The sequence below is a fragment of the Delphinapterus leucas genome, chromosome 20, assembly GCF_059928025.1.
Source record: "Delphinapterus leucas isolate spDelLeu-1000000601 "Yukka" chromosome 20, BTC_Dleu_Yukka2, whole genome shotgun sequence".
Lineage (NCBI taxonomy): Eukaryota > Metazoa > Chordata > Mammalia > Artiodactyla > Monodontidae > Delphinapterus > Delphinapterus leucas.
In genome coordinates this window covers 53,852,448-53,877,017 of record NC_143148.1, presented here as the reverse complement: position 1 = coordinate 53,877,017, position 24,570 = coordinate 53,852,448, and the positions used below count along the sequence as shown (strand labels likewise).

The following is a 24,570-nucleotide window of genomic DNA, read 5'->3' as shown; positions in this document are numbered from 1 at the left end:
CCCCCGACGGGGCCACCGTCTCCTGCAGCGCGGCCTCTCAAACCCACCCGGCCGCTGAGAAGAACCTTCGAATGAGAGCCGACAGCAAACGGGGTGAAGGGGCTGCTGCCTGGCTGATGCAGGGACGGGGCCCTTCCCCCGTGAGATCTGGTCTGGCATCCAAAACCACTGCATCCCCAGGCTCTGGGCCTCTGGGCCAGGCGTGTGCAACTCCAACACGGGGCTAACCCAGCCTCCACCTGTTTTCTACGTAGAGGTTTATCTGGACCGTGGCCCCTGCAGGGTCCACGGCTGCTTTGCTTTCGAGATTCAGAGTTGAGCACACGCAACGGAGACCATACAGGCGGCAAAGCCTCAAATACTTATTTTGTGGACCTTTACGGAAAACGTTTGCCAACCCCTGCTCTGGAGCAATGTTCCTCACTTACACGTGCACGCGGATCATCTGGGCGTCATGACAAAATGTGGAGTGTGACTCAGCCTGTGGGGTGGGGCCCGAGGCCCTGCACTTCCGTCAAGCTCCCAGGCAGTGGGCTAGCTTCCCAAGGTTAAGTTTTGATATGTTGCTGAGAACCATCATTTGACGTGTACTTCACGGGGTTTCTATGAATTTCTTTTGGCATTGCCCGTTCTGAAACACCTGGGAATGAGACTAACTGTCTATGGTAATGTGACAGATTGTGACAGTCAAGGTAGGCTGCACGATTCCCATTTTACAGGTGGGAAACTAGGGCTTGGTGGGATGCTCCATTATTACAGCCAGAGGCACAGGGTTAAGCCGGAAAGACACAGGCTCCTTAACCTGGCTGCCTACTCTGTTATTAGAGGGAAGGGAGAGACCAAGGGAAATCCTGCAGGAGTCCAAGTACCTTGCTCAGCATCCACCACGAAGGTGCTCAGGACTATGTTTTCTTTTTCCTCTGCAAGGATGAGTCACCCGCTGGCCAAAAGGCCTCCCCACCCAGGCCTGGGGCTGGGTTATAATGAGTTACATGCAAGCTTCGCCACCTTTTTTGTGGCCACCTGTGCACACTGTAAACAGCTGGCTGGTGGGAGGGATGCTCTGGGTTGTGGGGCAGTTCTTTTCTTCACCAAACCAATGGAACACAAAGCAAACTGAAAGGAAAGGCACCCGGGCCTGGGAGGCAGGACACAGGTGTGAATCCCAGCAAAGCTGCCAGCCTGGACCAGGTGTGCAGAGGGTACCTCCTGTGAGCCGTGCGCATGTCACCTGATGCCCCTGGGGCTCGCAGTGCTCTGTAATATGAGGTGGCAAACTCAAATGGCTAGACCACCCCCAGGTCTGCATTCTAGGATCCCAAGCCAGACCCTATATCCCTTTATTGGCTTAATTAATGGCAGTTCCATTTAACAAGAGCATTGTACCTTCTGACCTCGGGGGCTCCCATCTGCCAGCAGAGCCTGGAATCTGCGGGGGGGGGGTAGGGGGGGGCTCTACGGGACTGTGAGGGAGGGGAGCCAGCAGGGATCACAGATGGAAACCGGCCTTCCTAAACCAGAAGGTCTAGCCAAGCACCCTCATAGTTCTGTCCCTGAGCCTGCGCAGCCACTCTTGGAGGCCTGGTCTCCTGGGTGTGGTTCCCAAGAGAGTCCGGGACAAATAAGGGCTAGGAGCCCCGCCCTCCTCCCCCTCAGGAACATAATCTGTCTGGGCTCCACGCCAGGCTCCCACCCCTAAATGGAGAAGGTCCAGGAGGCCAGCAGAACAGGGTGGGGATCTGGAGTGGGTGCCAGCAGGGCTGAGCTCCCTGAACAACCCTGGGAGCCTGGCTTCAGGGGCTGGGATGAAAGAGGACAGCACAACCCTGACATACAGAGGTTTGTCAGAAAACTAAAAAAAATGAATGAAAGAAAGGAAGGATGGCTGGATGGCTGGCTGGCTGGATGGCTGGATGGATGGATGGATGGATAGATGGCTGGCTGGCTGGCTGGCTGGCTGGATGGATGGATGGATGGATGGATGGATGGCTGGATGGATGGATGGATGGATGGATGGATGGATGGATGGATGGATGGCTGGATGGATGGCTGGATGGATGGCTGGCTGGCTGGCTGGCTGGCTGGCTGGATGGATGGATGGATGGATGGATGGCTGGCTGGCTGGCTGGATGAATAGATTAACGGATGGATTGATAGGTAGATGATTAATGAATAATGGATAAATCAATGAATTAATGAACAGGAACCTAAAGAAAAGGAGGTTGGAATAGCAAAGGGATTCACTTCTTCCAAAAGGAAGCCTAGCATCATTTCTTTTCTCCTAAAGGAGAAAAGTGAGTTCACGGTCCTCTGAATCATCTGTGCGGGTAAGTGTCAGATTGAGTGCTGTGTTATCAACCAAAATCAGAACTCTTCCGAAAGAGCCACCCTTGGTGTCTGTACTCCATTACAGCCCCAGAATGACCCACCTGATACTGTGGCAGGGATCTTAAAGATCACATATTTTGTCTTCCCCTTGTCCACGATGGACGTACCAATGTTGAGAACATTTCCAGCGTCATCATAATGAGGATGTGATGTTGCCAGATTTACAGCCACATGTTTACGATAATCAACCTGCAAAACATGACAGCCACCTGGTTTTTGAAAGGGGAAAGGGTGAAATCCTGTGAAAAGCTGACTGACTCCAGGTTCAGAGAGATGATGGTTATTTTTGCACATCTCCTGATCTGAAAATAAGGCAGACATCACCTTTAAAGGAGATGTTTCCTCTTGCAACCTGATGTAACCTCGAGGGGGCCTCCCACAGCTAATAGGCTGCAGGGGACTTGGTGAGCTACATGTGTTTTCTCTGACAGTTGTTCCTACCCTGCCACCTGGCCTTGCCGGCAGAGAGGCAGCCTTAGGGCTAATCTTGGCCACTTCTTTGGTGAAGCTATTTAAATTCTCCCCTTTTGCATCCCACAGAGGCATAAATCTCCAGGCCTCTCTCATAGGGTTATTCTGGGAACAGAAAGGTTACAAAAACATTTGGTCAAAGGGAAAAGAGACTAAGGAGCTCAATAATGATCCCGACTCCTAACAGGCCACAACCATACAGCAATGGGGTGGCCCGGGAGCCAACTGCCTGCCCTTCTTCCCCCAGAATAGCACAACCTCCTCCAGCCAAAAGTCAGGCGATACCTCGTTCTCTCCTAGTAATTCCTCTCTGCAGCTCTGTGGAAAGCGTACATCAGTTGGACCTACGCCGCCTAGCCTAAAAGGAGCTGGACGTAATTTCACAGCTAAGGAAAGCACTCCTTCCAAGGGATTGTTAAATTGTATTGCAAAGACATCCAGGCTTTGAACTGCCAGCTGGAGAAAACTGAAAGTGGGTCTATTGATCTTCACGAAAATGTAGACTTGATTCTACCCAGGAAAGGTATCTGCTTGGGCACTGATTTTTGCGCCCTTGCTCTGTGCCTAATGCCTCCCTCTTCAGGTCAATACAAGGCAGGGCTGCTGGGAGTCCTGGGTGGCCCAGTATAGTCATTCATTCAAATTTCCATTGAGGTGCCACTCAGTGTCAAGGAGTATGGACGCTGTTAGGGGTTGAATTGTATCTTCCAAAAAGATATGTTGAAGTCCTAACCCCTGGTGCCTAAATTTGGAAATAGGGTCTTTGTGGATGTAATCAAGTTAAAAAGAGGTCATTCTGGATTAGGGTGGGCCTTCACACAATGATTTGTAGCTTTGCAAGAGATTGGATTACAACAATTATTGGTTGTTCCTATAAACCAAGGAACAACCACCAGAAGCTGGAAGAGGCAGAGAAGGATCCTCCCCTAGAAACTTCAGAGAGAGAATGGCCCTGCCGATATCTTGATTTCAGACTTCCAGCCTCCAGAACTGTGAGAGGATACATTTCTGTTGTCTTAAGCCACCTAAGATACATTTCTGTTGTATTCCTTTGTTATGGGAGTCCTAGGAATGAATACAGACACAAAGATGACAGGACACAGTCCTGCTGTAAGGAAGCTTAGAATCTAGTGCTAAGTGCTGAGTTGGGAGAGCCCAAGACCCAAGGGCATCAGAGGAGGGCTCCTCTGTGAGTTCCTGCAGGCTCCTGGCCTCCTGCAGGGGGTCCCTTTCTTGACTCAAGAACTGAGACTGGTTGTAGATTTACTGATACCTTCTCCAGGGTTTCCAGGGTCTGGGGATTGATTTTCCTGATGTAATTGGTCTCCGTGGTTGCACAGAAGTCTTCTCCACACTTCATGATGTTGATCAGACAGTTGTCTGTGAAATCAGGGATGGTGTGGGACAGGTAGGAGAAAGCTCTGGGGAGGAAGCAAGTCAACGGGGTCAATGGCTGTGTCCACCCAGCTGGAAAGTTCTACTCGAGATGGTTTTAATTTTCCCACCACTTAAAACACTCTACTTCAACTAAGGGAGAAAAAGTACTGGGTCTTAATGGGTTCCTTGAGGAATCCTGAGGACTCAGAGATCAAGTTACCCAAAAATACCGCCACATTCAATCAGCTAAGGAGGGAGTCAGCTGAGACAACAAGGCTGCCCACTGAGCCCCCCTGGGCTACCCAAATCCCAAAGTCTCCTGCACCAGAGCCATCAAGACCTGGTGGATTGTTCTGAAGTATTTTAAGAAGCTCTACAGAAATCATAGTCATACCCATAATGGCCCCCCAAAGACTAGCAAAACAGCTAATCTGCTTTGCGCAGGAATGTGAGCCCACCCTGGTTACCCAACTTTGTACAGGATATTAGATTTTTGAAAAAGAAAAGTAAACTAACTATGAGTTAAGAACTGATCACTTGATTAGAAGGCAAACTCAAAGCAGGAAGTCCTGACCCCGTGTACTGGTTAGTGCTCCCCCTACTGGCAAACAGTGTAACAGCAAGGAGGCCCCACAGGCTGCAGTTTTAAATTCATTCCCTCCCCTCCCCCAGGCTCCTCCCCCAGCAGGGAATGGGAGTTCCCCGCTTGCTGTGTGCCGGACTCAGCACTGGACGCTAAGACTGGAGAGATGATGTCAGTTCTGGAAAAGTAGAAGCCAGCCTCCCTCTCTGGGCCAGTCTACCCCTAAGACATTTCACAACCCTTCTATGTCTAAAGAGTATCAGAAAGGAGGTACTGATGGCTGGCCTGATTCCCTGGCCGACAATTTAAGTGTTGAACATGTATGTAATACATTCATATGCATCACAACCCAGATGATTTTAACTGTATACAACTGAAAATTTCCCCATCCTTCCTCTCATCAGTTCCCCACCTCCCTCATGCATCCTTCCGGAGTTTCTGCACATACGAAACTAAATCTAGATTTCCCCGTGCCTTCTTACACAAATTATAGCATATTATATGCTTTCTACACTTTGCTTTTTTTTTTTTCCACTTAACAGTATATCTTGGAAATCTTTCATTTGGAACATAGAGAGCATCCTCATTCCTTTATTTATACCTGCCTGGTATTTTCCTGTAGTGTTACTGTGATTTATTTAACCACTCCTCTGTTGATGATCATTTGAGTTATTTTAAGTTCCTCATCATAACAAATAATTCAGCCATGAACAACCTTGTACATTTGTCATTTCAGACACAAGCAAGTACCCCTCTGGACTGAAGGGAATGTGCATTTGTAATTTTGAAAGATAATTCCAAAGTGCTCTCCCACCAGCTATGTGGGAGAACACCCAACAATCTGTCAGATGCTCTTTGCCTCTCTTGCTGTCAGTGATCAAAAACTGCGTAGCGTATATGGTCAAAGGCCATCATGGGAAATTTTCCACCCAACCTACAGACAGCCATCCGGAGCAAACACTGGTTGTTTTGACTGTAAAGGACATTGGAAAGCAGAACTAGATTCAAAATGGACAGTTACTTGGAAAATATGTTTTTGCAGGGGTCCGGATAGGCCATTGTTCCAAATTCTGACACCACAATCCTATTTGCTTCAATATTGGCATTGTAGGTATCACTTCTCAGGTATTTGCTCCTGTAATAGACTTCACCAGAAAGAGAAGCAGCAGAATCATCCCAGACTGACACCTTTACAGGGCTTTGAAGTTGATTTCAGCCATTCCAGGGATTTGATGGGCAGCGGGGGGGGGGGGGGGGGGTTATGGGGGGAGGGGGTAGGGAGTTCACTGGGACAGTCCCTTTAATGTGTGTGCTAGATAAAACAAGCATTTGGAGGGAACTCTCACACACATTTCGGCAAGGTTGAGACTCACAACAATATGTCCAGGTAAGTATTCCTGTTCCCAGCCCCATCTTCATGTGAGGGAACTGAGGCTCAGAAATGTTCCATCCCGTTGCCCAGCATCACCCAGAGAGGTGCTGATCCAGGCCATCAACCACCTCTTCCACCATATTTGTATCTTTCCAGGTAAGGTCCAGATTTGGAGGATTAGTCCAGAAGGCCCTGTACTTAGGCTAGGTTTCTCCAGGGCCCTGTTCAGTTCTGGGGGCCCTACACTGACAATTTAGCCCCTGGAGTAACATTTCATATCTCTTTGCAACCAGGGAGCACCCTTATACCCAATTCTGCACACAGTAGAGGGTCAGTACATGTGTTGATGACACTGCAGAGAATCTGACTCACTCCAGAAAAGCATGGACTCTTGACTAGTCCACCAAGACCAACCTGAAAATATACCAGATGGTTCTAGACCTATATTAATTTCCTATGGCTGCTGTTACAAATGATCATAAATGTAGTGGCTTAAAACAACACAAATTTGTTATCTTACTGTGTTGGAAGACATCGTCTGAAATGGGTTTTACAAGGCAAAAATCGAAGTGTCAGCAAGGCTAGTTCCTCCTGGAGGCTCTAGGGGAGAACCTAGAAGCTGCCTTTATTCCTTGGCTTGTGGCTGCATCACTCTGAGCTCTGATTCGCCGTCACATCTTTTCTGACTCTGACCCTCCTGCCTTCCTCTTTCCTTTATGACTACACCGAGCCCACCCTGATAATCCAGGACAATCTCCCCATCTCAAGGTCCTTAACTTAATCACATCTGCAAGACCCTTTTACCATGTAGAATAGCACATAATATATTCACAGGTTCCTTCTGGGGAGAGAAGGGGGAGGGAAGGGGAGAAAGGGGAGAGGAGAGAGGGGAGAGGGAAGAAGGGAGAGAGATATGGAGGGAGAGAGATACATATACTTTTCGTGGGTGTGGGTGAGTCAGGAGAGGCTTCACAGAGGAGGTAGCACTTGAAAAAGCCCTTGAAGGATGAGTAGAATTGAACTGCAACAGATCCGGGAGGTGGGGCTAGGAAGAGGGTCAGGTGTTCCCATGGACTCTCCCCAGAAAGTCTGTAAGCAAAGACCTAGGGGTGGGGAGTACAGCCCACTTCCTGGAAGGGCTAAGTCAGTGTGGGCTGGAACACCAGGCACTTGGGAGCAGCAGGCATGAGATGAGGCTGGGGGTCATGTGGGGACCTTACTAAGTCTTCAGGGCTGTGAATACTGAGGCCTTTGACCTTTGTAGTGGCCTATCTGGACCCCTGCAAAAACATATTTTCCAAGTAACTGTCCATTTTGAATCTAGTCCTGCTTTCCAATGTCCTTTACAGTCAAAACAACCAGCGTTTGCTCCGGATGGCTGTCTGTAGGTTGGGTGGATCATTTGAAACCTCTGGGGTTTGTTTTTGGTTTTTTTTTTGCGGTACGCGGGCCTCTCACTGCTGCGGCCTCTCCCGCTGCGGAGCACAGGCTCCGGTCGCGCAGGCTCAGCGGCCATGGCTCATGGGCCCAGCCGCTCCGCGGCACATGGGATCCTCCCGGACCGGGGCACGAACCGGCGTCCCCTGCAATCGGCAGGCGGACTCGCAACCACTGCGCCACCAGGGAAGCCCCTCCTCTAGGGTTTTTGTTTCATTTTATTTTGCCATTAGTTAGCAAATGACATTATGTTGACTTTTCCCCTCTAGAGAACGCATTCCTTGCTGTAGTATAACCTATGCTTCCAGGGTTGGTACAATGATAACATGCAAAAAAGTAGGACCCAGGATATACTGACAGTTTGTTCCCATAAAAAAGAGGTTCATCAGAGAAACGCCCTTCATGTATCTACTGTCACAATGATGGGCTTCAAGGAGAGACTGAATCCCAAGAAATTCCTGCCCAGGGCCTTTTTATATTTTCAGGAAAGGAAATGAAACTAAGAGCTAACATTTATTGAGCATGTGTGTGCTAATCACTGTGAGGGCACTTTATGTGTATTATCTGGTTTAATCCTCTGAACATAAGAAGTGTGTAGAAGACTCTAACTAGAAAAGTATTCTTTAGGGAAAAAAAAATCAACTTAATGTCATTTGCTAATTAACAGCCAAATAAAACAAAATTTAAACAATGCTTGAAGGTTTCAGATTTCTTACAAAATGAAGGGCAAAGGGCTTGGGCACTCACGACCCTGCAAGCCCATTTCCCAGCTAATAAATTGAGGCACACAGAGGTTAAGTACCTTGCCTTAAGCCACACAGCTAGCGAGTGGTAAACTGGACTCAAAAGCTGGCAACTGGAAGATCCTGACACAGCGACCACATCAATTTACCATTCTATCTGTTCCTTGTTATTAAAAATATACCTATAGAAATATGCTACCATAACTGTATGGTTTGGTGAAGTTTCACAAACTAAACCTACCCATATAAACTACTTCCTGATCAAGAAACAGAATGTGAGCAGCCTTTGGGAAGGCCGCTCATATCTCATCCTATACTAGCCTCTCCGATCCCAACCCTGCAGGGGAACCACTATCTTGACTTCCAACAGTCTTGGTTAGTTTTGCCCTCAGGGTTGCGTTTTCACCTCTGTTTCCAAAGGATGTGAGTGTACGTTTCAGCAGTGATGACTCCAACCTGTGCATTTAAGTGGCAACAGCAACAATGATGGTAACACTTGTCATGATAAAATTAGAAGAGACCATGAAAGACCTTCTGGTGCTTTCTCCAGTCTTCAGGGGGTAAACTGTGTGTCAGACAATCATCTGTCCTCTTTGCAAGCATCTTTTCAGGGGTGGCTACTGTACATCAGTATCTCTGAGATATTTGGTGGGGGGAGCTTTGTCCCTGGGGCAGCGGAAAGGAACATGGAGGAATGGTTAGGAGCAAGGGCTCTGAGACTAACTGGGCCCGGGGTTCACGCATTTGATCACTATTTGTTAAACACCTGGATGGGCCAGGATGTGAGTATGTAATGGTGAGTGGGACAGGCAAGATCTCCACCCCAAGTAGGTTTGAGTCTCCACGTGGATACGAATCCTTGCTCCATCATCTACCGGCTATGCACTTGACCTTTTGTCAAAGGCAAGCCTCAGTCCCCTCTGCTCTGACATGAGAACCCTGATACCTTCCTCACAGAGCTGCTATAACAGTTAAGGCCTGTAAAGCACTTAGCACATAGTAGGTGCTCAATAAAAAGCTACATATGCTAGTCAGATATAGTAGGTAGCTGGGGCAAGGCTTTGGCTCTGGGCAAGTCCGCATCCAAGCCATGTGACCTTGGGTGAGTCCCTTTGTCACTGAACCTCAGTTTCTTCAACGGGAAGCTGGGGATCATACAGTCCTCCCCAACTAGGGTTGGCAGTTTTAAATGAGATGGGACGGTAGAAGGAGTTTGGCTCCCTGGCACTTAGCATGCATGTGATAAATGATGGCTGCAGTTCTGAATTCTCCAAAATCCTGGAGGCAGGAAGACTCACCTGGGGGCTGGTGAGGCCACACCTACTGGTCTTCATGCTACACAGGACCAGCTTTAAGACCACTCTGGTCTCCCCTTGAGCCAGCCTGCCCTTCACGGTCACTCTCTTTGAGGGCTGCCACCCATAGGTACTGGCTAATGTGCTTTGCCTAAAATGCTGAATTCTGTTCATATGAAACAAACACCCAGCCCAGGCTGGTTGTCAACAGGCAGCCCATATCCTACAAACAACCAGTCCCAGAGCAGGGAGCGCTCAGAGGGCCATGGGGAAATGTGTCTCTGGAATTACTCAAGGCTGACACTTACTTTGAGGTTGAGATTAAAGAAGGAGGCATGGAGCGTTCTCTAGCACCCTGCTCTCGGGAGCCCAATTAACCACATTCCTTCTAAAGGGACACAAGTAAACAGACGCGTTCCCGCCTGGGATCTTCCAGAACTGGGTCAAGTGTTATTATTTGGTGGGGCAGGAGATATACATATATTTTTTTTTTAATTAAAAAAAATTTAAAGCAAACTTTCCAAAAGACTACATTGGAGCTACAACAGTTGAAAAAGTCAGTTTTGGAGAGGCTTTGTGCCTCTAAATCTCTGTGACTCTGCTGTTGGTGGGAATGTAAATTGGTATAACCATTATGGAGAACAGAATGGAGGTTCCTTAAAAAACTAAAAACAGAGTTACTATACGATCCAGGAATCCCACTCCTGGGCATATATCCGAAAAAGACAAAAACTCTAGTTTGAAAAGATACGTGCACCCCAAGGTTCATAGCAGCGCTATTTACAATAGCCAAGACATGGAAGCAACCTAAATGTCCACTGACAGAGGAATGGATAAAGATGTGGTATACACACACACACACACACACACACACACACACACACACACACACACAATGGAATATTACTCAGCCATAAAAAAGAATGAAATAATGCCATGTGCAGCCACATGGATGGACCTGGAGATTGTCATACTGAGTGAAGTAAGTCAGACAGAGAAAGAGAAATATTGTATGATATCACTTATATGTGGAATCTAAAAAGATGATACAAATGAACTTATTTACAAAACAGAAATCGAGTCACAGATATAAAAAAAACAAACTTATGGTTACCAGGGGGAAAGTGGGGGAGGGATGAATCGGAAGATTAGGACTGACATATACACACTACTATATACAAAGCAGACAACTAATAAGGACCTGCTGTACAGCACAGGGAACTCTACTCAATGCTCTGTAATGACCTATATGGGAAAAGAATCTAAAAAAGAGTGGACATATGAATATGTATAACTGATTCACTTTGCTGTACAGCAGAAACTAACACAACACTGTAAATCAACTACACTCCAGTTTAAAAAAAACATCTCTGTGACTCTGACTCTTGGAATTCACACGTTCAAATCCTCACGGGACACCGACTTTGCCTCTTCTTGGAAAAGTATCAAACGTGCTGCTAAGAGGGACCTGGGTTGACTCATCTCCATGCCTGCTTTATAAAAATTTTCCATTTTGAAAGAATTTTAGACTTACAGAAAAGAGCACTCCTGTACACCCTTCACCCGGCTTCCCCATCTCCACTCTGCCTTTTTTATTCAAATCTTTTTTAGTTTGTTAAAGCATTATCTTCTAGTGACTTCTGCTGAAGGCTATGAGTCATTTTCCTGTCTTTTGCTTTCTTACTTTCTTACTCCAGTCCTTTCTTCCTGGTTTGGCACTAATTTCCATTCTCCATGCTAGCTGTCTACTAGAACCACCTGGTACTTTTAAAAAATCATGGAGGCCCAAGCCCCAAACCACCAGTGTGCTTGGGTCATCTGGGAAACGTGTTGGAAACATAGATGCTCTATTCCTACCCTTCAAGCCCTGGGTGCGGTCTCAGGATTCACAACCTAAATGAGCATCCTGGGGGATTCTGATGCAGGAAGCCCACAAACCACCTTTTGAGAAATACTGGCTTTGTGTTATGTGCAAATCAGAGAACCCTGATTGCATTGTCCTCTTAAATTGTGTATGGTAGTACTTAACATTTTTGGTTTATATTTCCACTGTTAAACACTAGGGAGCCATTGAGAGTTCAAGAGGAGAGGAGAGACGACGCCAGGCTGTGCTACACCAACACTGGCAATCTGGCAGCCTCGGGAGGATTAGGCTGGAGAGGTGGGGAGAGATGGTAGCTGGCAGGAGTGGGGAATGGGGGCAGAATTGCATAATGCTTAGGACTTAGGATTCTGGATTTAAAGAGCATTGAGTTTATAACTGACTACCACTGCTTCTTAGCTGTGTGCATTTGGGTAAGTTCTTTGGCTACTCTGGACCTTAGATGGCCATCTGTAAAATCAAGATAGTAACAGTGGTCCCTTCCCCAGGAGCTGCAGTGAGGGCTGAGTCGTGGATGGCCATGAACCACTTAGGCCAACAGCCAGCAAGCACTCCCTGTAGCAAGTATTGAAGAGATGGACTGGGGAAGTATTGCCTCCTTCTACCAAAACACCTTCACCTTGCTTGTGTCATTTCAGCTCCACAGAGTTCCTAAGTGCCCCTGTGGGCCAGACCCTGTGCTAAGTGATGAAGATACAACAACCTGAACAGGGACCCTGCACTCTGGGGCCTCCGCCCTAGGCTGGAGAACGGCACACTGATCATTGCAAAGCAGAGTGGGGCCACACACCCTTGACACACGCCCAGGTTCAAGAGCAGGACAGGCAGGAGAGGGCGAGTAATTGGCTATAGTCTCCATTCCTCCCACTTTCTAGCCAATTTCAGATTATGAACAGAACTATCTTTCATGCTGCTTTATTGTATATATTTAAAATTTTCTGCGTATTATGATGTTTTCACACCTTAAAAAAACTTTCTGGCTGGAACAAGACTGTGTCTCCCTGGACCAGACAATTCTTAGAGGCAGGAAAGAGCCCAGTATGTCTTTGATATGCAAACTAACCAATCCTCCATCTGGTCCATACACCGCCGGAGACAATGTCCCTCCACCTTAATCAGCCCAGGACTGAGTACCAGGCAGCTAGGAACCATCCCTTTAGCCCAAAGTTCACTGAATTTTTCACCTAGCCAGTCCTAGGCTGTTCACTCTGCCCTTTCCTGCCTTGCCCTCAGAAACCCCAATAAAGGCCTCAGTCTCAGAGTTCACCCCGCTCCTGTCTTCTGTCTCCTGTCCACCCTGGTGGCTTTCCCATGTGCCCTGCGTGACTCGCCTCCTGTGTCCAGCACCTGTGGGTAGAATAACCTTTATTTTCCTGAGTCTCTCTGTGTCTCCTCTTGTGGTTGCACCTGACCGACCATCTCAGAAAAGAACAGAAAACAGCTACTTGCCTCTGACAGTAACCTTTTAGTTTGAAAACCTACTAGAAGCTTTTAGAAAGTCTAAATAGTATGGGATAACTTTGGTCACTGGCCCATTTAGCCCACTCAAGGATTTTGGTGGACAGCAGCCATACTTCTGTAAGACGGCTAGGGCTCGGTCACCCCCTGCTGGTTCCCTTGTCCCTGGATTCTCTACTGAAGGATACCATTTAAGCATCTGCCATTTCTCAGAGGTGTGTGTGTGTGTGTGTGTGTGTGTGTGTGTGTGCACGCGCGCGTGTCTGTGCTGGGCTGAGGACAGGAGAGAAAGCTGCAAACGAACTCCAGACAAGTTCAGATCCCAGCCCTACGTCAGTGACTTTGGATCAGCCACCTAACCTCCCTAAAGTTTCAGTGTCACATGTGCAAGGAGACAAGAGTACCCCCCCCCACACATGAATGTGAGCTCGGAAATGGACCATGAAGAACCTGGCAGCGGGTGAGGCAGGGCCTCAGAGAAGGGAAGCCTCTCAGGCACCTCATCCAGAACAGCACTTCTGTCCCCAAGAATCACTGGGAACTTCTGTTTAGGAAAAGAGGGGACTGTTAAGGCTCAAGGCTGTCGGGAAATATGGAACTACCCAGCCTGTAACTGAGTCACAGTAAAAACTGTGAGTTTTTGCAAACTCGGAGCTCATGGCATTCACACACGGCGTCTGTTCATGAAATGCTAGAGCAAGTCGCTGGCGGAGTCCGCACTCAAAAAATAATTGCCGACTAGCTTGAAAGAGATGACAGTTATGTGAAAATTATAGCTAATGCTTATGCAGCACATATGATGAGCTGGGCATTATACAAAGCCCCTCACACATATTAATTTATTTAAATTCCACATCAATTCTATGGGACATGCTACTAATAGCCCCATTTTACAGATGGGGAGACTGAGACACAGATAGGGTCAGTAACTTTGGCCAAGTCACACAGTTTAGGTATGTGTTAGTTAGCATGGTGGAGCTGGGATTCAAATCCAGCAACAGTGATGGTGGTTTTTATTTTATTTTACTTTTCAATAAATTTATTTACTTATTTTTTGGCCGTGTTGGGTCTTTGTTGCTGCGCACGGGCTTTCTCTAGTTGTGGCTAGTGGGGGTTACTCTTCGTCTCAGTGCGCGGGCATCTGACTGCGGTGGCTTCTCTTGTTGCGGAGCATGGGCTTTAGGCGTGCTCCACGGCATGTGGGATCTTCCACGACCAGGGCTCAAACCCATGTACCCTGCGTTGGCAGGCAGATTCTTAACCATTGCGCCACCAGGGAGGTCCTATGATGGTGGTTTTTCATCAACTGAGCATCTACCAGGCATCAAATCCTTGCTGGACACCTAGTACTTCTGATCATCACAAAAGCTTTCCAGGGAGAACGATCAAGCTCCTTTTACTGATGAGGAAACTGAGGCCCAGGGAGGTGGAGTGGCTGCAGCTTGCCCAAGCTGGAACACAGGGGTCAGAGTAAACTCTCACCACGCTGAACCCTACCACATGGCCCTGAGCCTGCTGAAGCCTCCCAGAACCCATTCCAGACCTTTTAAGAACCCGGCTTGTACTTTGTGACATAAATCAGCTCAATGACCAATAGCAGAGAGTAGACAATCCGCCTCCTGAGTCAGTCACCTGAACTCGGAATTTCACTTTAGTTGCGGCACTTCCTACCTTCTGCTCTGTGTTCAGTGTCTTCTCAGGGACGTGACTGACCTGGCTCTCCCTGCCTGGTGAGCAATATGCTCACTTTGTTCTTTTCAGCTCTACACTCCTATTTTAATTTGATGTGTGTCTGATTCCAAAGCCTGTAAACTTCCACCTGTCCCTGCCCACCTTACTGAGAATGCATATTATTTTTCCGGTTGAACTCGCTGAAAAACAACCCTGGCCACCTTTCCAGGGAGGTTTGTGCTTGTGGTGGGCTGAATAATGGCTTCCCAAGATGTCCACATCCCAATCCCTGGAACCTCTGAATATGTTACTTTACAGGGCAGTAGAGACTTTATAGACGTGATTCGGTTAAGGATCTTGAAGTGGGTGATTATCCTGGATTATCTGAGTGAGCCTAGAGTAATTACAAAAACTTTTATAAGAGGGAGACAGGGGACTTCCCTGGTGGTCCAGTGGGTAAGACTCCACGCATGCGTGCCACAACTAAGAGTTTGCATGCTGCAACTAAGAGTCCACATGCCGCAACTAAGAAGTCTGCATGCTGCAACGAAGATCCTGTGTGCCACAACTAAGACCCTGAGCAGCCTAAATAAATAAATATTTTCAAAAAAAAGAGAGAGAGAGAGAGAGAGACAGGAGAGTCAGACTCAGAGAAAGGGATGTGATGATAGAAGCAGAGAGACAGAGAGAGAAAGAGAGAGACCACAAGATGGTATGCTGCTGGCTTTGAAGATGAAGATGAAAATGGGGCCACAAGCCAAGGGATGCAAGTGACTTCTAGAAGCTAGGAAAAGCAAGGAAACGGATTCTCTCCCTGGAGCCTCCAGAAGGAATAAAGCCCTGCCGACACCTTGATTTTAGCCCAGGGAAATACATTTTAGACTTCCGACTTCCAGAACTGTAAGAGAATTAAATGTGTGTTGCTTTAAGCTACTCCATTGGTGGTCATTTGTTACGGCAGCTACGGCAAATCACACGGTGCTCTTACCGTCTCTGATTGTGAAGCTGTGGAGCAAGGCCAGGCCATCGGAACCAGTGGTCGTATCTGGTCTCGCCCACTGTGTGCATCCCAGGCCCACTGCGGAGCAGGGTCCCCTGCAGCCATGCTGAAATCCTGCCTGGTGAGAGAAAGAACATTTAGTTTCCAGTTCTGCACCTAAACCAAAAAGCTAAAAGAAGTGGCCATACAGCCCCTGTACCACTTGCTGCATCCGTTCATTTCCAGAAAGAATATGTCTGGCATTGTGCTAGCGCTGAGGATACCAAGATGAACAGGCATCATCCCTGTCTCCAAGTTGCTCCCCATCCATTAAAAGACAAAAACAAAGGAAAACACTCAAAATACACTGTGCTAAAGGCAAGGCAACAGACTCAGCAAGGGTGCTGCGTGGAACAGAACTCCACCCTGAAATTGGGTGATAGCAGGAGGGTGAGGAATGTTTCCTGAGGAGGCGACCTGGTTGAGTTTTGAGGGAGAGTAAGTGTTTGCCTTGCAAAGGCCTGAGGAGAGAACATTCTAGAGCTGTGCTGTCCAATGTGGTAGCCACCACCCCCAAGTGGCAACTGGGCACTGGAAACGTGGCTAGTCCCAACTGAGATGTGCAGTAAATGTGAAACACACACCACATTGCAAAGACTTAGTATGAAAAAGAAATGTAAAACATCTCATTAGCAGTTTAAAAATATTAATTACATGTTGGTCTGATAACATTCTGGATATGTGGTATTAAATAAAATATACTATTAAAATTAATTTCATCTGTTTCTTTGTATTTCTTTGAATGCGGCTATTAGAAAATTTTAAATTACACATGAGCAGGCGTTATACTGCCATTGGACAGCATTGCAGGTACTGTTGGGGTCCCACCCCTGTCCCCTTGGCGTTCACCTCTCCCTGAAGGCTGCTTTCTGCAAATACCTACAGCTCTCCACCTGAGGGCTTTGTTCTCACTGTGGAGCAGCTCTGCCCACATGTGGATGAGCTGGAAGCTCACTGGAGAGTTAATGCCCATGAAAGCTGCTCTCACCCAAAGATGGATGGGATGCTATGGGTCAAAGGCCACCACTTCCTTGCCCTCGGCTGACACAATGCAAGGCATATTTTATGCTTTGTCCAGAGGATTCGGCTCCAATGATTCCTGGTGGTCAATGGCTTGACAATGTCTTCTTCATTGGCTTCCCTCCCAGTGTTCCTTAGGAAGCACATCCCAAATAAACGACTTACACCTGAATTCTTATCTCTGGAGAAACCCGAACCCAGAGATCAAAGACCAATTCAGAGATCAGGAGATGTGCAAGTTGTTTAGTAAGAGCTGGCCTGTAACTTTCAAGCGAGGACATCATAAATATTGCGGCTGGAGAGTTAAGTAGGGCCAAGCGACCAAGGTCAACAAGACCACACCAAGCTTTGATTTGGTGCTCAGAAGAATGGGACACCTTTGATGGTTATAACAGGGAAAACAGGATCAGATTTTTTTTTTTTTTGCGATTTTAAAAATTGAGATAAAATTCACATAACATAAAATGCACCATTTCAAAGTGTACAGTTCAGGATTATTATTTTTTAATGAACATTTACAATGTTGTGCAGCTATCACCACTAACTCCAGAACATTTCCATCATCCCAGAAAGAAGCCCTGTTCTCATTAGCAGTCAATCCCCACCCCCCGCTCAGCCCCTAGCAACCACTAACCCACGGTCTGTCTCTAAGGGTCTGCCTCTTCTCATACTAACGGAATGTGATCAGATTTGGGGGTTTTGAAAGTTATTTCTGGCTATGGTGTGGAGTGTGGACGGGAGGAGCCAGAGGGAGGTGGAAAGGCCAGAGAGAGGAACAGGGTAGCAGCAGTGGGGATGGAGAGAAACCAATGGAACAAAGGGACTTAGAGTTTGACTAAATGTATGGGGAAGGGGAGGGGAACACTCAAAAACTGCAGCCGAGTCTCTTGCCTTGGGTGGGAGTATTCACAGAGACCCAGGACACAGAAGGAGCAGGTTGAGGCAGAGCAGGGAGAGATGAATCTGAGCATATATTAAAGCCCTAGACATAATAAGAAGACCATTTATTGAGCACTATGTGTTTTAATAGCTTAAATCATTTAGTCGTTGCGGCAATCTCATGTGGTAGGTACATGTTAACTTTATTAGACGTGAGAGGAAACTGAGTCAGAAAATGCTTAAGTAACTCGCCAAAGAAGCCTCAGAGCCAAGAATGCACAGCTGGACGTGAAGCCAGAGCCTTGGCCTGGCCCCCCGGGGCAGACGTGTCCACACAGGCACAGTGTTTAGTGAGCTGTCTGCCAGCGGACGCTGACCAGCTGATTAGACGTGACCCGGGGCTGGAGGCCTGCCCTAAGCTGGAGCCCATCCTCTGCTGGCCGCCGGGACTCAGGCAAGTTGCTGCTTCTCCCTGGCCCTCGGCTTCACACCTGCCCAGTAGGGAGGCCTGATTTACAGCAGTGGTCCCCCACTTGGAATCACCCAGAGGGCTGTAAAAACACAGGTTTCTGGGCCCCACCCCCGGAGTATCTGATTCAGAGGGTCTGAAGTGAGGCCAGGAATCTGTGATTCTAACAAGAACCCAGGGGATGCTGATGCTGCAGGTCTGGGGTCCATCCTCTGAGAACAGCTGATCTAGATCTAGAGGTTCATTCAGCTTCTCAGGTCCTAGGATTCTTGTTTTCTAAAATTTCCAAGCATTTCCACGCAGTCACTAAACATGAGCTGTAAAGGGGTATAATGGCAAAATGTCCGTGGTACCCCAGAGAATAAAAGGATAGGCATCAAGGATCCCTTTTTTAAAAATAGAAAGTTAACAGTAAGTGTATATTTGTTTTCTGAAAAAGTATTTATATGTAAAATCTATTAATAGATCTTTGTACTCTCTATATTTATGTATCTTTTAAAAACTTAAATAGGCTCAAATATTAATAGTGCTTAAGAGATGGAAATACAGCTGAGTGTTATTTCCCTCTGTTTTCTCATTTGCACTTCCAAGTTTTATGCGTAATATAGACACGCAGATAGATTTCACATTACCTCTGTAATCAGAGGTATAGACACGCAGATAGATTTCACATTACCTCTGTAATCAGAGGTATAGACACGCAGATAGATTTCACATTACCTCTGTAATCAGAGGTATAGACACGCAGATAGATTTCACATTACCTCTGTAATCAGAGGTATAGACACGCAGATAGATTTCACATTACCTCTGTAATCAGAGGTATAGACACGCAGATAGATTTCACATTACCTCTGTAATCAGAGGTATAGACACGCAGATAGATTTCACATTACCTCTGTAATCAGAGGTATAGACACGCAGATAGATTTCACATTACCTCTGTAATCAGAGGTATAGACACGCAGATAGATTTCACATTACCTCTGTAATCAGAGGTAGAGACACGCAGATAGATTTCACATTACCTCTGTAATCAGAGGTAGAGACACGCAGATAGATTTCACATTACCTCTGTAATCAGAGGTAGAGACACGCAGATAGATTTCACATTACCTCTGTAATCAGAGGTAGAGACACGCAGATAGATTTCACATTACCTCTGTAATCAGAGGTATAGACACGCAGATAGATTTCACATTACCTCTGTAATCAGAGGTATAGACACGCAGATAGATTTCACATTACCTCTGTAATCAGAAAAAATATACATAAAACCTTTTTTTTTCCTTTCAAAAGCCACCCAAGGCAATTCCTCAGCTGAGAAGCTCCAATCTGACTTGCCTCACAAAGGGCACTGTTGTCCTGTCCTTGTGAAAACTGTGCATCTATCCAAAACGGTGGTGTGGCTGAGCCAACCCCCTCCCTGTTTCAGCACCACTCACTCCTGGGACGGGAGAGTTCAGATCCACTTACTGCCCTGCAGAGTCTAAACAAAATGGTCCCACGAAAGTGGCCCTGAGTAGATTCCTGAGGAGGATTCCTGAGGAGGCTCCCACCCTGGGCTCTGCAGGTACTCGCATCCAGAAATCGCACCTTCTAGGAAATCACATCGGGCTCCGCGATGCCCCCCAGCGCGCATGTGCAGCAGTGGGCGCTCCCACGCGATTCTCTTATTACTTTGAAATTAACTTAGGACGCGCACATTTTTACAAATATATCACGCACTGGGGATGGAGCACAATTTGCAGAAGAATCCCATTGTCTGTATGCCAATTGCAGCAGTCCCGGGACTTTTCTCCTGGAAATAGAACGACTCTCTCTCCTTGAAAACTGTTATAATGCATAAAAGCACAACTAGTTTTTCACAGAGAATATATCTAGATTATGGATCATCTTCCCTCTATATACCGCTTTCCAGATTTTTCAAAAATAATTTATAATAAACATTACTTTTATAAGCAGAAAAAAAGTGTACATCTAAACATATAAGCACCCATTGCTTATAGAAAACGCTTACCTGTCACTCTGGCCCTCAGAGGCTCCAGTTGTTCCTTCTTATTTCTGCCAAATATTATATCCATCGTGCAGGGCGATGAGCAACAGTGGTATTAACAGTGAACAGACGCTCCTCTGTGTTCAAGGCGACTGCTCCTGGCCCCTCCTTGCCTTCCCGTCCTGCTCTCCTTCAGCTTCCTTTACATCTCCTTCCCTTCTGATGCCACTCGTTTCTCCCTTTGCTTTCTGCTCTCCGCTCTCCGCTCTCCGCTTTCCGAGGGCCTGGGATCTCTTCGTGCACAAGGTGGCGGGAAGCTGCACTGGCGTTATTTATGTTTGGTCAACGGTCAATTCCCCAGCCATGTGTCCCAGTTAATCTTTAATTCTCTGATTGTGTCCTCAACCCTCCCTTTCCACTTCCACTTTTGGTTGAATCAAGAAAAGCGAGTTTCTTGCTGTGTTTAAGCTGACAGGATCCGGGGGGTGGGGTGGTGGGGGAGGGATAAATTGGAAGATTGGGATTGATGCATACACACTACTATATATAAAATAGATAACTAATAAGGACCTGCTGTAGAGCACATGGAACTCTACTCAATACTCTGTAATGGCCTATATGGGAAAAGAATCTAAAAAAGAGTGGATATTAGTATATGTGTAACTGATTCACTTTGCTGTACACCTGAAACTAACACAACACGGTAAATCAACTCTGCTCCAATGAAAAATTTAAAAAAACAACAGGTGGGATCATTTAGCGGTGCATTCTGCTTAGGACGCCTGGATTAGGACAGCCCAGGGTGCGTCAATCACGCGAATCCCTACTGCGCAGCATGGGAACTCAGACTGCCAGAGAGGGAAAGTATTGTTTTGTTTTGTTTTGTTGTGAATAAAGGTCCCTGAGCTTCCTCCCCACCCTCCCCACCACTCAGAAAGAAAAAAAATCACATGTAAAGAGCAACTTAATTATACTTCATTTTTTGGAGAAGTAAACATAAAATGTTTCATGTACCCATTTAAACAATAAATTCAGGGAACCAAAAACTCTACTCAGGAACTACAAGGAATAGTAAAAAAACAAACTTCAGCTCCAACTTTCTGGCCCATCAAGAGGGAGATAGTATGCCTGTATTTGATTTTAAGGTTCCCCTACATTCATGAATCTCGAGGTGATGCCATTGCCTAAAATCCACATTCAACTTGCTATGAATGTTGGGTGATGAGTTACTGGCCTCACCTTTGCTCATGCTGCTTTAAGAAAGAACCAGCTGTTCCCTCTCTGGGTGGAGTGAGAAAAGCTGGCCTTTATGCAGCCAGCTGGGTCTAGTAGTATCAGGGCTGGGCCCAGACTGTTCCAGGATCACAGAGCTCAGTCCTGAGAGCAGCGTGGCCTGGCTTTGCTCCACCCTGGCTGCACATTCCAATCACCTGGTGGGGGCTTTAGCAAAGCCCGTGCCGGGCCCCACTCCAGACCCACCCATTCAGAGTCTCTGAAGGTGCAGCCCAGCCCTCAGTAGTCTTAAAACTTCTCCAGAGTACTCTACTTTGCACAGCAGGCCCTGGTTAAGAAGCCCTGGTCCAGGGGAAGATGCTACATGTTTGCGTTAATACCAGATTCACGTTCCTCCCTTTTCTGTGTCTGGGGTATGTTACTTACCCTCTTTGAGCCTCCATTTCCTTATCTGTAAAACAGAGGTATAACAATATTAAAATCTCAAGGTTATTCAAAGTCAAGGGTCTAGCAAAAGCCCTCGTCCCCGAACAGTTAATGTTGGCCTTTCTTCCCTGCTGTCTCTGAAGGCACTTCCCTTTGATCCACATTTTCCATTCAGTCCCACAATAGCTTGCCAGTTTATTCTGCTGTCTGGTGTAAACACGTGTAACCATGTCAGGGTTATTTATTCCTAGGTTGTGAACGCTGAGTCCTTGTGAGGATTAAAGGAGAATGTCTGGCATACGTTGAGTGCTTGGGAAAAAATTACACTACCAAGCGCGGCATCTCTGGTGCAGAAGAAAAGAGCTCAGGGCTTATGGGCATCAGAAGGCCTGGGCTGGAATCTCAGCCCCTAGGATCTAAAACTGTGATTTGTCACATGACTCCTCTGAACCTCACTTTATTCTGCAAAACAGGTTGCGATGCCCTGTCACAGGTTTGTTGAGAGGATTAGACTGAAGTTATATAAGTGAAAACATGATCGTATTCTCCTTTCTTGTCCATTTTGTGTATTCAGAAGAGAAGTGGTCCCCATCCATCAAGAATATTCTCTGAGTCAAGTACTTGGTGAAGCCCTCTGCATGTACTGGCTCGCTCTGGCCTTATATAATTCTATGAGATGCGTGTTCTTAGCAGTGTTTTGGGGATGAGAAAACTCAGGGAAGACAACCAGGTTGCCTTAGATCACACAGCTGCTCAGAGATAGAATTAGGAAGCAAAGCCGGGAAGTCTGACTTCGAAATATATACTCTGACAATTCCACACAGCTCCAGCGCATGAGGGATGTTTGCTAGGTTTCTACCGAGTGAAGTGAAGGGTGGAGGACGAAGAAGGCCAGTCTTGGGTTGATATGATTGCCTTGTTATGGAATACTGAGCAAGCTCCCTTCATTCAGGTCCCAGCTACTCCTCAGGGACAATGTTATGGTGAAACAAAGGACTTTTTCACGATGGTGATAATAACTTGATCATAACAATAGAGATCTATATATTTTCTAGGGCTGCCATAACAAAGTAGCACAGAAAGTAATTTTCCCAGTTCCAGAGGCTGGGAAGTCCATAATACAGGTGTCGGCAGGGTTGGTTTCTTCTGAGACGTCTCCTTAACTTGTAGGCAGTCTTCTCACTGTGTCCTTACATGGTCCTCCCTCTGGATATGTACAGCCCTGGTGTCTCTGTGTGTCCACTTTTCCTCTTATAAGGATACCAGTCAGTTTGGATGAGGGCCCACCCTAATGGCCTCACTTTAACTTAATCACCTCTTTAAAGGCTCCACCTCCAATGCTGTCACATTCTCAGGTACAGGGGTTAGGACTTCAACATATGAATTTGGGGGTGAACACAGTTCAGCCCATAACAATATCATGACAGCACAATGAGTTAATGCAAGATACTTTGGCTGAAAGTAACAGAATATCTGCTGACACACCAAAGATGTGCATTTATCTCAGACATCAAGTCACCTAGGGCTCCTGGCAGGCTCAGAAGCTCATTTGGGTCATCTCACCAGGCTCCCACCTCCCACACTGTCATCCTCAGAGGGTTGGTTTCTCATTCTTGGGCTTATTCAGTTTTGCTTATGAATGACTGCCTTCCCTCCAGGAATCATGTCCTTGCACAATAACTACAAAAGTAAAGAGATAAGATGTGGACGAAGCAGGCATTTTCTTTTTCCAGCTTTCTCTCTTTTTGTGCTAGAGACAACTCTTTCCCATGATCCCCTGAGCAGATTTTTCTCTTAGTCTCATTGGCTGAACTGTGTCACGTGACCCCCGCCCCCCAGGCCAATCCCTGGCAAGGAGGAACAGGAGTGCCCTGATTTCCTTAAACCCGTCATGAGTCACCCCTGCGGAACACGCTGCTACCTGAATCATGTCAAGATATCATTAGCAAGGAAAAACGAGGGAATGGCTGGGGATAGGCAACTCACAGTGTCGTCTGCAGGCAGTACAACGTTCATGCATCCTCACATTCATTCACGCAACATATATTTCCTCAGCACCTACTATGTGCTGGAAATAGAGCTGTGAGCAAAACAGGAAAACAATCCTGTGCGTTCTCAGAAATTATACCAACTACATGCCAAATTCTGAGGATATAGTAGTGATTAATGAGAGTCAGTCCTTGCCTTCTCGGGCTCTCATGATGTTCCTTCTGTTTGGGGGGTGAGTCTGCATATCCCCAAAATATGCATTTCCCAAGGCAGTTAGAGGCAGTGCAGGGGTTCACAGGACTGCCTTCATGTCAAACCTCCATCCTCCCTCTTTATCAACAAAAATAACAAGCAGCAGCTGTTCTTTCCCAGGAAGCTCTGGCATCGCTCTGGAACCATGAAAGCCTGACCCCTGCTTTCCATGTCTTTGCTAATATGGGAAGAGTGGGACAAGGGATTTGTCGCCAGTAGGAGCTGTCTCCTGGCCTGTCCTCCGGCCTCTGATAAACACCATTCACTGGATGCTTGACACATGCCAAGTAGCATGCTAAGTGTCTTATTAGCTGTCTTTTAGTTCATCTCTGTGAGGGAGTCATTAGCAATCTTATTTTTACAGCCTCAGAGACGTGGAGGAATTTGATCAAAGTCAACAGCTAGTCAGCGCATGTTCTCCCCCACTAGCCAGTAATGCTGCCCACATTTTGAAGCTGATATTTGAGAACAGAGGAGATATGGGAGCAAAAGTAGGTGTTCCACAATTTCTAAAATGCATGTGCTGCCTTAAAATGGGACGAGAACTGGCCAGTGCATAAGAAAACAGGGCAATGGTAGTGTGAAGGGAA

General features: G+C 46.8%; 1 protein-coding gene across 1 annotated transcript in view; it reads right to left on the bottom strand.

Moving 5' to 3' along the window:
* Window positions 1–24,368, bottom strand: part of BCO1 (beta-carotene oxygenase 1) — a 43,936-nt gene extending 19,568 nt beyond the window's left edge. Inside the window, 6 exon segments of the mRNA XM_089903342.1 lie at window positions 2,430–2,577; window positions 4,133–4,280; window positions 5,841–5,964; window positions 15,660–15,705; window positions 15,707–15,795; window positions 20,105–24,368. Coding sequence (XP_089759468.1) covers window positions 2,430–2,577; window positions 4,133–4,280; window positions 5,841–5,964; window positions 15,660–15,705; window positions 15,707–15,795; window positions 20,105–20,168 — 619 coding nt within the window. The 5' untranslated portion in view covers window positions 20,169–24,368.
* Window positions 24,369–24,570: the final 202 nt, after the last annotated feature.